Source organism: Bombina bombina, chromosome 9, assembly GCF_027579735.1.
Source record: "Bombina bombina isolate aBomBom1 chromosome 9, aBomBom1.pri, whole genome shotgun sequence".
NCBI lineage: Eukaryota > Metazoa > Chordata > Amphibia > Anura > Bombinatoridae > Bombina > Bombina bombina.
The window spans coordinates 98256547-98269595 of record NC_069507.1 but is presented as its reverse complement, the minus strand read 5'-3'; the positions used below and the strand labels follow the sequence as shown (position 1 = coordinate 98269595).

The 13049-nt window shown below is 40.5% G+C and overlaps 1 protein-coding gene across 1 annotated transcript in view; it reads right to left on the bottom strand.

The window, feature by feature from the left end:
* LOC128639980 (solute carrier family 22 member 15-like) overlaps positions 1–13049 on the bottom strand; it is a 747078-nt gene that overhangs the window by 316660 nt on the left and 417369 nt on the right. The window contains exon 7 of the mRNA XM_053692271.1: positions 11960–12100. Within this exon, the coding sequence (XP_053548246.1) occupies positions 11960–12100 (141 nt within the window). The remainder of the gene's footprint in view (positions 1–11959; positions 12101–13049) is intronic.

Below are 13049 nucleotides of genomic sequence, written 5' to 3'. Positions count from 1 at the left end.
AAATGCTTGTCCAGGAATGCAAACCTTAGGAACCGATGATGTTCTTTGTGGATAGGAATATGTAGATACGCATCCTTGAAATCCACCTTGGTCATGAATTGACCTTCCTGGATGGAAGGAAGAAGTGTTCGAATGGTTTCCATCTTGAACGATGGAACCTTGAGAAACTTGTTCAAGATCTTGAGATCTAAGATTGGTCTGAACGTTCCCTCTTTTTTGGGAACTATGAACAGATTGGAGTAGAACCCCATCCCTTGTTCTCCTAATGGAACAGGATGAATCACTCCCATTTTTAGCAGGTCTTCTACCCAATGTAAGAATGCCTGTCTTCTTATGTGGTCTGAAGACAACTGAGACCTGTGGAACCTCCCCCTTGGAGGAAGCCCCTTGAACTCCAGAGAATAACCTTGGGAGACTATTTCTAGCGCCCAAGGATCCAGAACATCTCTTGCCCCAGCCTGAGCGAAGAGAGAGAGTCTGCCCCCCACCAGATCCGGTCCCGGATCGGGGGCCCGCATTTCATGCTGTCTTGGTAGCAGTGGCAGGTTTCCTGGCCTGCTTTCCTTTGTTCCAGCCTTGCATAGGTCTCCAGGCTGGATTGGCTTGAGAAGTATTACCTTCCTGCTTAGAGGACGTAGCCCTTGGGGCTGATCCGTTTCTGCGAAAGGGACGAAACTTAGGTTTATTTTTGGTCTTGAAAAGACCTATCCTGAGGAAGGGCGTGGCCCTTGCCCCCAGTGATATCAGAGATAATCTCTTTCAAGTCAGGGCCAAAGAGTGTTTTCCCCTTGAAAGGAATGTCAAGCAATTTGTTCTTGGAAGACGCATCCGCTGCCCAAGATTTTAACCAAAGCGCTCTGCGCCACAATAGCAAACCCAGATTTTTTTTCGCCGCTAACCTAGCCAATTGCAAGGTGGCGTCTAGGGTGAAAGAATTAGCCAATTTAAGAGCACGAATTCTGTCCATAATCTCCTCATAAGAAGAAGAATTACTAATAATCGCCTTTCCTAGCTCATCAAACTAGAAACACGCGGCTGCAGTGACAGGGACAATGCATGCAATTGGTTGTAGAAGGGAACCTTGCTGAACAAACATCTTTAGCAGACCTTCTAATTTTTTATCCATAGGATCTTGGAAAGCACAACTATCTTCTATGGGTATAGTGGCGCGCTTGTGTAGAGTAGAAACCGCCCCCTCGACCTTGGGGACTGTCTGCCATCAGTCCTTTCTGGGGTCGACTATAGGAAAACAATTTTATAAATATGGGGGGAGGTACCAAAGGTATACCGGGCCTGTCCCATCTTTTACTAACAATGTACGCCACCCGCTTGGATATAGGAAAAGCTTCGGGGGGCCCCGGGGCCTCTAAGAACTTTTCCATTTTACATAGTGGTTCTGGAATGACCAGATAATCACAATCATCCAAATTGGATAACACCTCCTTAAGCAGAGCGCGGAGATGTTCCAACTTAAATTTAAAAGTAATCACATCAGGTTCAGCTTGTTGAGAAATGTTTCCTGAATCTGAAATTTCTCCCTCAGACAAAACCTCCCTGGCCCCCTCAGACTGGTGTAGGGGCCCTTCAGAAACCATATCATCAGCGTTCTCATGCTCTACAGAATTTTCTAAAACAGAGCAGTCGCGCTTTCGCTGATAAGTGGGCATATTGGCTAAAATGTTTTTGGTAGAATTATCCATTACAGCCGTTAAATGTTGCATAGTAAGGAGTATTGGCGCACTAGATGTACTAGGGGCCTCCTGTATGGGCAAGACTGGTGTAGACGAAGGAGGGGATGATGCAGTACCATGCTTACTCCCCTCACTTGAGGAATCATCTTGGGCATCATTTTTACTAAAATTTTTTATGACATAAAATACATATAGTTAAATGAGAAGGAACCTTGGTTTCCCCACAGTCAGAACACAATCTATCTGGTAGTTCAGACATGTTAAACAGGCATAAACTTGATAACAAAGCACAAAAAACGTTTTAAAATAAAACCGTTACTGTCACTTTAAATTTTAAACTAAACACACTTTATTACTGCAATTGCGAAAAAGTATGAAGGAATTGTTCAAAATTCACCAAAATTTCACCACAGTGTCTTAAAGCCTTAAAAGTATTGCACACCAAATTTGGAAGCTTTAACCCTTAAAATAACGGAACCGGAGCCGTTTTTATATTTAACCCCTTTACAGTCCCTGGAATCTGCTTTGCTGAGACCCAACCAAGCCCAAAGGGGAATACGATACCAAATGATGCCTTCAGAAAGACTTTTCTATGTATCAGAGCTCCACACACATGCAGCTGCATGCCATGCTGTCCTCAAAAACAAGTGCGCCATACCGGCGCGAAAATGAGGCTCTGACTATGATTAGGGAAAGCCCCTAAAGAATAAGGTGTCAAAAACAGTGCCTGCCGATATAATCATATCAAAATACCCAGAATAAATGATTCCTCAAGGCTAAATATGTGTTAATAATGAATCGATTTAGCCCAGAAAAAGTCTACAGTCTTAATAAGCCCTTGTGAAGCCCTTATTTACTATCTTAATAAACATGGCTTACCGGATCCCATAGGGAAAATGACAGCTTCCAGCATTACATCGTCTTGTTAGAATGTGTCATACCTCAAGCAGTAAGAGACTGCACACTGTTCCCCCAACTGAAGTTAATTGCTCTCAACAGTCCTGTGTGGAACAGCCATGGATTTTAGTTACGGTGCTAAAATCATTTTCCTCATACAAACAGAAATCTTCATCTCTTTTCTGTTTCTGAGTAAATAGTACATACCAGCACTATTTTAAAATAACAAACTCTTGATTGAATAATAAAAACTACAGTTAAACACTAAAAAACTCTAAGCCATCTCCGTGGAGATGTTGCCTGTACAACGGCAAAGAGAATGACTGGGGTAGGCGGAGCCTAGGAGGGATCATGTGACCAGCTTTGCTGGGCTCTTTGCCATTTCCTGTTGGGGAAGAGAATATCCCAAAAGTAAGGATGACGCCGTGGACTGGACACACCTATGTTGGAGAAATAGGATATGGGCTGTGTGTGTACTGTATAAAGTAACATAACTTATTCAGCACCCTATTTAGAAAGACTACAAAAAATGCCACTATTAGAGGCAATCCCCACTAGTTTATTACAATATTACAGTAAGCATAATTAATGCATCATTTTGTATCTTAATTATGTTTGGTGCAGGGTGTTGCTTTGCATTAATAATATATACAAAATGATTGTGGAAAAAGGAATGAAATGCACTGAAAGAATGCAACTCTATCACTCTGTGCCCAGACTTAAGAGGCAGGAAAATGTGATAAGTTTTACATAAAACATAACTTTTATTGTCCTGGTTAAAAATGGGAAAATCAAAATATTGTTTTTGATCTGATCTCTGGTTAATTTTATAAGTGCTTATTGCTACCGCGAGCTCGCGTTAGCAATAACCAGCCACTTGTAATGGCTGGTTATTTCTCGTGTGCCTGCAAAAGGGCCAACTGCCCATTTGTGGGTGAGCAATAATTTAGCGCTCCACTTGTAATCTAGCCCATAATGCAGGTTACAATGGCTTATGGCATACAGTGGATCAAAGTGAAAACTGCATCTTGTGTGATAACATCATTGCAGGTTTATAAGACAATAAATCCATGAAAAGTCAAGATGGCTATTGTTTTATTTTCCAGGTAATTATAAGAGAACTTTGTTGAGATTGGTTTTGATCTGTGTAATACGAGACAAAGCTTCAGTAGATGATTGTCATTGCACAAGCAGTGTGAAAGATAATGTCCATGTTTTATTTTTTGTTCTTGAACTTCATATCATATATTTTGTATATAGCATCAGAACAGAAAACCATAAACTAAATAAGTATAACATTTGAAACAACGAGTAAGTTAAAGTGTTGCGCCCAAAAACAAAGCATTGGTGATTTTAGAGATATATCCATGTGATATAGAAACAATATAGATCAAATAGTGGTGGTGGTGGGGGGGGGGGACTTTCTCTCCTCCCTACCCACCGCCACATCAGTCTCATTGTAAATGGACATAACTCCTCCCTCCCCACCACCACATCAGTCTCATTGTAAAGGGACATAACTCCTCCCTCCCCACCACCACATCAGTCTCATTGTAAAGGGACATAACTCCTCCCTCCCCACCACCACATCAGTCTCATTCTAAAGGGACATAACTCCTCTCTCCCCACCACCACATCAGTCTCATTGTAAAGGGACATAACTCCTCTCTCCCCACCACCACATCAGTCTCATTGTAAAGGGACATAACTCCTCCCTACCCCCTGCCACATCAGTCTCATTGTAAAGGGACATAACTCCTCCCTCCCCACCACCACATCAGTCTCATTGTAAAGGGACATAACTCCTCCCTCCCCACTACCACATCAGTCTCATTGTAAAGGGACATAACTCCTCCCTCCCCACCACCACATCAGTCTCATTATAAAGGGACATAACTCCTCCCTCCCCACCACCACATCAGTCTCATTGTAAAGGGACATAACTCCTCCCTCCCCACCACATCAGTCTCATCGTAAAGGGACATAACACTCAAATAAAAGTGATGCAGCCTAACTATAAAAATCTGACAAGAAAATATCACCTGAGCATCTCTCTGTAAAAAAAGGAAGATATTTTACCTCAAAATTTCTTCAGCTCACCAGAGTATGGGCTAGATTACAAGTGGAGCGCTAAATTAATGTGCTCCGCAAACGGGCTCTCATAGGAGCCTATGGAAGCATGCTCTTGTGATTGCAATGCTTCCTACCTTTGCGAATGCGAGCTCACATTTGCATTGCGATTAACTTGTACCAGCGCAAATTATGGTGCACTGGTATTACAAAGTGGAGCGCTAATATCACATGCATGCAAGTGATATTTAGCGCTCTACTTGTAATCTGGCCCTAAGTGTTGTGTAAACAGTTATACTTCAGCTGCTGTCCAGCTGAAGGTTTAAAAAAACAAAACAATTATCCAATCAGCATCAGCAGAGATTTCAAAGAACTTACATAAACTGAATAGGAAACTAACATGACTATGCCTGCACATGCCAGATGCACACTCCGTAGCTTGTCCTGGGACAAGCATCCTGACTGGCTGCTTAAAGTCTCTTTACAGTAGGGTGTGAATACTTAATATAATATAATATAATAATATAAATTTGAGGTAAAATATCTTCCTTTTTCAGGTGATATTTTCTAATCAGGTTTTTACAGCTATGCTGCATCAGTTTCAAGGGCTTCAACATTTGGAAATCATGTCCCTTTAATCAAAAAATACATTTTCAATAAGAAGCTCAGAATCCTATGTCCCTTTTACTAAGGTTCTATAGTTTGCAATGTAGATATAATAAACAAACGTATACAATTTGACAATTCAAGATAAATCCCAAAGCAGGATAAACTCAAGTCCCTGAAGGTTTTTTTTTCTTTCCTAACCCATCAAATGGTGTGGGAAAGTAAAGGCTGATTTAACAATGTCTTCCCTATGAGAAAATACTAAGATTTAGTACAAGTATTGCATAAATAATTTTGCTCAAGAAACTTAGTCCTGCAAATAGCTCAAACATGCTTAACTCTAGAGGTGTCCTTTCATGTTACAGACTTCTTCATAAGGGCAAAGGATAATGAGCCCAAACTTTCACCAAAGCCAAAAAAACGCCTGAAGCTAAACTAATGCCCTTAACTGCATGGCAGGAGAGGAATGAGTACTGATGTAGCAAGTAAATGAATCCTGGAACTGCTGTTTGATAATGCCAAGAACAATGAGTGGTTTGAGAGGCATCAACAGAGTAAGCTATTGCAGCAGCATAATATTCTGACTTTAAGCTTTACCTCGGCACAGCTGAAGTCAAAGAAATTATTTTGGCTGTTCGTAATAAGTTTAAGAAGAATCTATACTTAATAAAGTATAGTAAATCAGTAACATAAAAAAGGGAAAGAGTAGGTTAATAAATACACAGAGTGGGATACAGTTATAGAAACTCAATCAAATCTTACAGAAGCCACTTGAGTAAGGAAACAACAGGAGAGAATAGCCATAACCCAATAAATACATGAGCATCCCAAGTGTTCCACAATTTGCAACATTTGCATCACAATGAAACAATCTCAGCAAAAGTTTAGGCGTGAGAAACATACATTTAACACATAAGTAGAAAAATAATGGGGATGGAAGAAAGAGGGTGTGTGTGTATGTATATATTTATATACAGTTTTTTGATATGAGGAAAGGGAATAACGTTCCCTGAAACGTCATCTAATAAAGTTGACCTTTTTGTTTATTAAATCCTGAGAGTGCAATATTTATTGAACATATATATATACAAAACACGGAAGGGAACTGCACTCTCATACCGGACCGGGTACACATCCTATGACCCTGCAACATGCTCAGCCCTGGGTGCCACTGGCACTCACAGGAAGCTGTGCTGTCCCCAGAGCCACAAGCAGTTAACCCCAAACAGGTCTGGGTGCAAGAACCATAGGGAAAATTACAAAACAAGTTAATACAACACACAGAGAAAACCCAACACTCACTTACAAGCTCTCAGCTAAGATTTAAAAGCAAAAAAAAATATATATATATATCTATACTATAATTGCGTTTGTAACGCGTCCGTCACCGTCGTCAGTTGCGTACGCCAAATGAATCTACCTGGGGTGAGATTACATTTGCGTGGTCGCCCGCACAAAGTATTAACACCCCACCGCCTGAACAAAGTATTAACAAAAACACCTAACCGCCAGCTCAAAGTATTAACAAACCGCCTCCCCGCACAAAGTATTAACAAAAACACCTAACCGAACGCAAAAAGTATTAAACCGCCCGCCGGCATGAAGTGTTCATAAAAACATTTAACCGTCCGCACAAAGTATTAACAAAATGCCCGCCCGCACAAAGTATTAACAAAAACACTTAACCGTCCGCACAAAGTATTAGCAAACCGCCCACACAAACGCAATGTGTACCTCTCAAACGCCATACCCCCATCGCAGTAACTAAATACAATTTATTAACCCCCTAATCCTCCATTCACCCACATTGCAATCTAACTAATAAAGTGATTAACCCCTAATCCGCCATTGAACCAACCACACAAATAACCTAATTACAATATTAACCCCTAAACTGCCAAAAAAACACAACGCCAACTACCTAATTACACTATTAACCTCTAAACCACCAACCCCCCCCACAACACCAACAATGCTAAGAATTAATCTAATCACTAAGTCCCCTAACCAAACACCCCCTAAATTAACCCCAATTACATAAAATTAAAAAAGACTATCTTCTTAATAAATTAATTAAAAAGTACCAAAATAAATAGTGTAATTAGGTAGTTGGCATTGTGGGGGGGTTGTCAGTTTAGGGGATAATAGTGTAATTAGGTAGTTGGCGTTGTGGGGGGGGTTGGTGGTTTGGGGTTAATATTGTAATTAGGTTATTTGGCTGATGAATGTGAATGGCAGATTAGGGGTTAATAACTTTTGTTATGTATTTTGCAATGCGGGGGTTGGCGGATTAGGAGTTAATACATTTTATTTAGCGCAGGTGGGTGGGACCGCTGCACTACAGAGAATGGCCCGTGTACACAGGCGTGCGCGCACAGTGGCAGGGGCGGGCAGGAGCGGGCGTGACCAGGCGGGAGCGCGGGCGAGTGGGACCGCTGCACTACAGAAAATGGCTTGTGTACACAGGCATGCGCGCACAGCGGCGGGGGCGGGCAAGTGGGACCACTACACTACAGAAAATGTTACAACAAAGGTTTTTTTTGGTTAAGCACACCACAAAAGGACTGTTTAATCTTAGCACACATATTGTGGGAGTGCTACCGAAGTGGCTACAGAAAATGGCCCGTGTACACAGGCTTTGCCACTAGTATATATATATATATATATATATATAAAACTAAGAGAGGAGTTAATTATTATTTGAACCAGTCTGGTCAGTTTTGATATGGCTAGGTGGAAACAATACTTTTCCAAGCAGTATATTCCCTAAGCACACCAAGGGAAAGTCCTGTCCCACCAACTCTGCAACACTATCTTCTAACATTTCCCAGAGGTCCAGTAGGTTAAAAAGCTTGTGAGAAGTGGCTTCTTGCATTTTGCCAGTGGGGTCCCTTTTGGACGAGTGGGTCCCCAATGGATTATGGGTGGGGTGTAGGGGGTGTCATGGTCGTCAGTGGACAGTGGGTGGGCCATGGAGATGTCTCATAAGTCCCTTAAAACCAAGACAATGAATGGTTGCAGGGGGTAGCGAGCCATACTTTCCAACCCGTGAAAATTCCACTGAATACTGTTGGGAGGCAAGACATTATAAGATATAGTTTACATAAGGAAAGCTGACTGTATAAGTGAAATTATTCAAATTTATTCTCAAATTAAAAAAGACATCAGCATTATAAATTAAATTTGCAAATGTGAGTATTCATTTTGATTTGGGTTCCTATTCTATTTGCAAATACTATACGAAGGAAAATTAATTTAAATGAATACAATTATTTTATTAAATGCAAACTCACACATGCATATGCAAATAATTTGCAAAAGATGATTCTTTCTTGCACACCTGTATGCAAATCACACAGTACCGGGCACAGAAAGCAAACACAGCTCAAAAAATAGTCCAGCAAAGAAATCACCTGGAACTGCTAACACACTCTTTGTCTGAGAAGAGGAGCAACATTAGAGAATGGGCATAAACCAACAGATACATGAAATTAACTCAGAGAGATTCCCACATATGCCTGTGCCATAATGTTGGTTAGGACATTGCCAGACCCTCCATCACAAGTGCAAAACTTAAGCCTTGAAAAGGCTACCCTTCTCTTCATAGGTACACTATATGGCCAAAAGGTATGTGGACACCTGACCATCACACTAATGGAAGCATGATGGACATCCTATTCCAAAACCATGGGTATCAAATGGAGTTAACCCCCACATTGCGGCTAATATGGTAAACAGGTAGTTACATTGTTTGCTTGCTTGAAACAACTCTGAGGTATATGCGTTGCAGGCATATACCCAGAAGATAGTAGCGAACACCAGTTGTCAAGAGATGAAGAGTAGTCAGTAGTCAGACTAAAGTTCAGCAACGGGTAAGCAGATAGAAGCTAAACATCACAGCAAAGGAGATAAGGAAAAGAAAAATCCAAAATGGCAGTTCCTTACGTCAGTAGCTAGGTAATGAGTCAAAAAAACAGGAGATAGGTCAGGCTCAAAAGGTGCAGTCCAAACACAAAACTCCAGGACTTCCATGAAGAATAACCAAGCACCAACTGACATTAGCAAGGGCCTTTTAACACCTCCCCCAAAAGTCTTGGCGCCAAAACACATGCAAGGTAACAAATAGCTTTAACCTTAGCGCAGGAAACACAGGCATCATAATTAATAGAAGAAGACTGAGAGTCTTGTGCCCTAATCTTAACACACATCCTTAGTCCACCATCAATAGAGGAAGACATACAGTACACCCTGCACTGTTGACTATGCTAGCCCAAACCCTTTTAGTGTGGTCCTGGGCTTCAGCATTTTTTATAACTCCAAATTTAGAGTGCACCCCGGATTCTGCTCAAAACCCAGCAGAGAGAGTTAGTGCGGCCCCCAATATACTCATGAGACATCTATAAAAGCAATAACTCTTCTGAGATGCCTTTCTACAATATTTTTGAGTGTGTCTGTGCAAATTTGTGCCCATTCAGCCAAAATAGCATTTGTAAAGTCAGGCAGCGATGTTGGATGATATAAGGTAATATAGCAATGATCTGGTTTGAAGATTGGAACCACTTCTGCATTGCAGGCTCTAAGCAGGGTTGGACTTGATACAACTTCTATTAGACATTAATGAAAATGGTCGACTTGGGGAAGTCAAAAGAATACCAAGTTAGCAGTCAGGAACCGGTATTCACTAAAAGGGAGTTGCCGAAAATATAGTCCGTATACAGTTCCAGGGGTCCTTAGCCAAATAATCAGTCAGTAATTTAAAGTACAAACAGGAGTTAAACAAAAGACTTGAACAGGAAACATGCCAGGGTCAGGACCAAAAGGGCAATCCAGAAAGAGGAACGTCAGGATTTCCAATCGAACAACTGAAGCACTGAATAGGAGTCAGCAGTGACCTTTTAACACCTCCCATTCAGTCTTTAAACCAGAAGACGTCCGACACAAAAACTCATAAATAGCAATATCCTTATTGCACTAACTTCAAGGATTTTCGACACTAGGAAAAACAGCCTGCACTGCAAGCCGCACTAATCAAAAGTTCCCTTATTGCGGCCCTGGACTTCTGCAGCAACAGTTTCCATGAGTTTAGCATGCCCTTGGATCATTGCTCTGGTCCTATTGGTAAGAGTAGCACAGTCCTTACTGAGCCTTGGGGGATGACAGATGAGAAGGTCTGGATAGCAATCACCATTCCAATTCATCCCAAATGTGTTCATTGGGGTTTATGTAAGGGCTCTGTGCAGGCCAATAGAGTTTCTTCACAAAAAACTCACCAAACCATGTCTTCATGGACCTCTCTTTGTGCACATGGGCACATTCCTGCTGAAATAGGAAAGGGCCTTCCTCAAATTGTTGACACAAATTTGGAAGCACTGAATTATCTAAAATGTCTTTGTATCCTGTAGCATTAAGACGACCCTTCAATGGAACTAAGGCGCGTAGACCAAACCCTGAAAAATAGCCGCAGACTATTTTCCCTCCTCCGTCAAACTTTACAGTAGCCACTATGGATTCCAGTAAGTAGCGTTATCCTGGAATCCGTCACACCCTGATATTGCCATCAGACTGCCAAATGGTGAAATGTGATCCAACACACCAGAGAATACATTTCCACTGCACCAGAGTAGAGTTGTGTCATGCATTACATCACTGCAGCCAATGTTTGGCATTGCACATGTTGATGTGGGCCTTGTGTAGAGTTGATCAGCCATGGAAACTCATTTCATAAAGCTTTTGACACAGCTCTTGATCGGATGTTGCTTCCAGAGGTTGTTTGGAACTGTATAGTGAGTAATACAACAGAAGATATAGAGTTTTAGGCACTACGAGCTTCAGCACTCGTGGGCCCCGTTCTGTGAGTTTGCATCCTTTACGATTTTGTCACTGGGCTGTTGTAGCTTCTAGAAGCTTCCACTTCACAAGAGCACTTTACAGTTGACAGGGCAGATAAAGTAGGGCACACATTTCATGATATTGTATAATATACAGACTTGTGTCAAAGGTGTCATCCTATGACAGTTCAACATTTTATGTCACAGGCCCCTTTAGTACAAACCCTTGTACTGCCAATGTTTGTCTGGGGAGAGTTCATGACAGTTGAAGGCTAGTAGGTTCAGGAATAATTTTCAGAAGCAATTAAGAATAGGTGATTCATTGAATAAACTTCCATTTCAGGTCGTAAGGAGAAACACTGTAAGGGACTTCAAGAATGCCTGGGATAAACATAAGGCTATAATATGAACTTAATAAGCTACACTTTTAGAACATTTTGGGCAGACTTGTTCGAACTATGGTTCTTTCTTATCTGCCTTCAGAATCAATGTTTTGATTTTCTGTACTTTATGCACCTGCTAGATATGGATGTGCCTGAGTTCAATCATTAATAGGAGTGTCACATACGTTAGGCCATATAGTTTAAGTAATGTTGGGAAAAAGGTGGTGTATATAGTAGCAGTAGAAGAATCCCTAAGGAATCCCATCAGTGTATCACATAAGAGAAAAATAACACATTCTCAAAACAGCAAATAAAAAAACAGGCAAAATAACATTAAAATAGCCACCAGTATATGTAAAAAAATCCATCTAGATCAAATAAATATTTTTACATTGATTAGCCCCATTGACAAGTAATATCTGGATAGATCTTATATACAGGTATATGTTTATTAATAAAGATGAAATGAAAATGCTATACTCACCAAGACTTCTCAATAAAAAATAAGCATAATGGAAAAGCTGGTACTTCCACAAGCCCGTAGAGTGCTACATTTAAATACAGATTGCCTTTCAGTTCACCGGCATTTAAGGTCAGACCGTAGTAAACCAGACTGCAGACGTACCTGACAGAACAAGAATATTAATTAAACATTGTTCTTGAAAACACGTTTTAATGTTTGTTTATTTCAATTAAAGATATTAAGATTGTAAAACCAAAGGTTTTAACACCACTTAAAGGGACAGTCAACACCAGAATGTTTGTTGTTTAAAAAGATAGATAATCCCATTACCCATTCCCCAGTTTTGCATAACCAACACAGTTATAATAATACACGTTTTACCTCTGTTATTACCTTGTATCTAAGCTTCTGTTGACTGCCCCTTTATTTCAGCTCTTTTGACAGACCTGCATTTTAGCCAATCAGTGCTCACTCCTAGGTCACTTAAAGGGACAGTCTACCATAGAATTGTTATTGTGTAAAAAGATAGATAATCCCTTTACTACCCACTCCCCAGTTCTGCATAACCAACACAGTTATATTAATATACTTTTTACCTCTGTGATTACCTTATCTAGGAACCTTCTTCCAGCCCCCTGATCACATGACTGTGACTGTTTATTATCTATTGTCTTAAATTTAGCATTGGTTTGTGCTAGATCTTAAATAACCCCCTGTGTCTGAACACAGTGTTATCTATATGATCCACGTGTACGTTCTGTCTCTTTGTGTTGAAAAGAGATTTAAAAAGCAAGTGATAAGAGGCAGCCCTCAAAGGCTTAGAAATTAGCATATGAGCCTACCTTTGTTTAGTTTAAACTAAGAATACCAAGAGAAAAAAGCAAATTTGATGATAAAAGTAAATTGGAAAGTTGATTAAAATTAAAAGTCCTATCTGAATAATGAAAGTTTAATTTATACTAGACTGTCCCTTTACCGTGCATGAGCTCAATGTTATCTATATGAAACACATTAACTAATGCCCTCTAGTGGTCAAAATGCATTCAGATTAGAGACAGTCTTCAAGGTCTAAGAAATTAGCATATGAACCTCCTAATTTTAGCTTTCAACA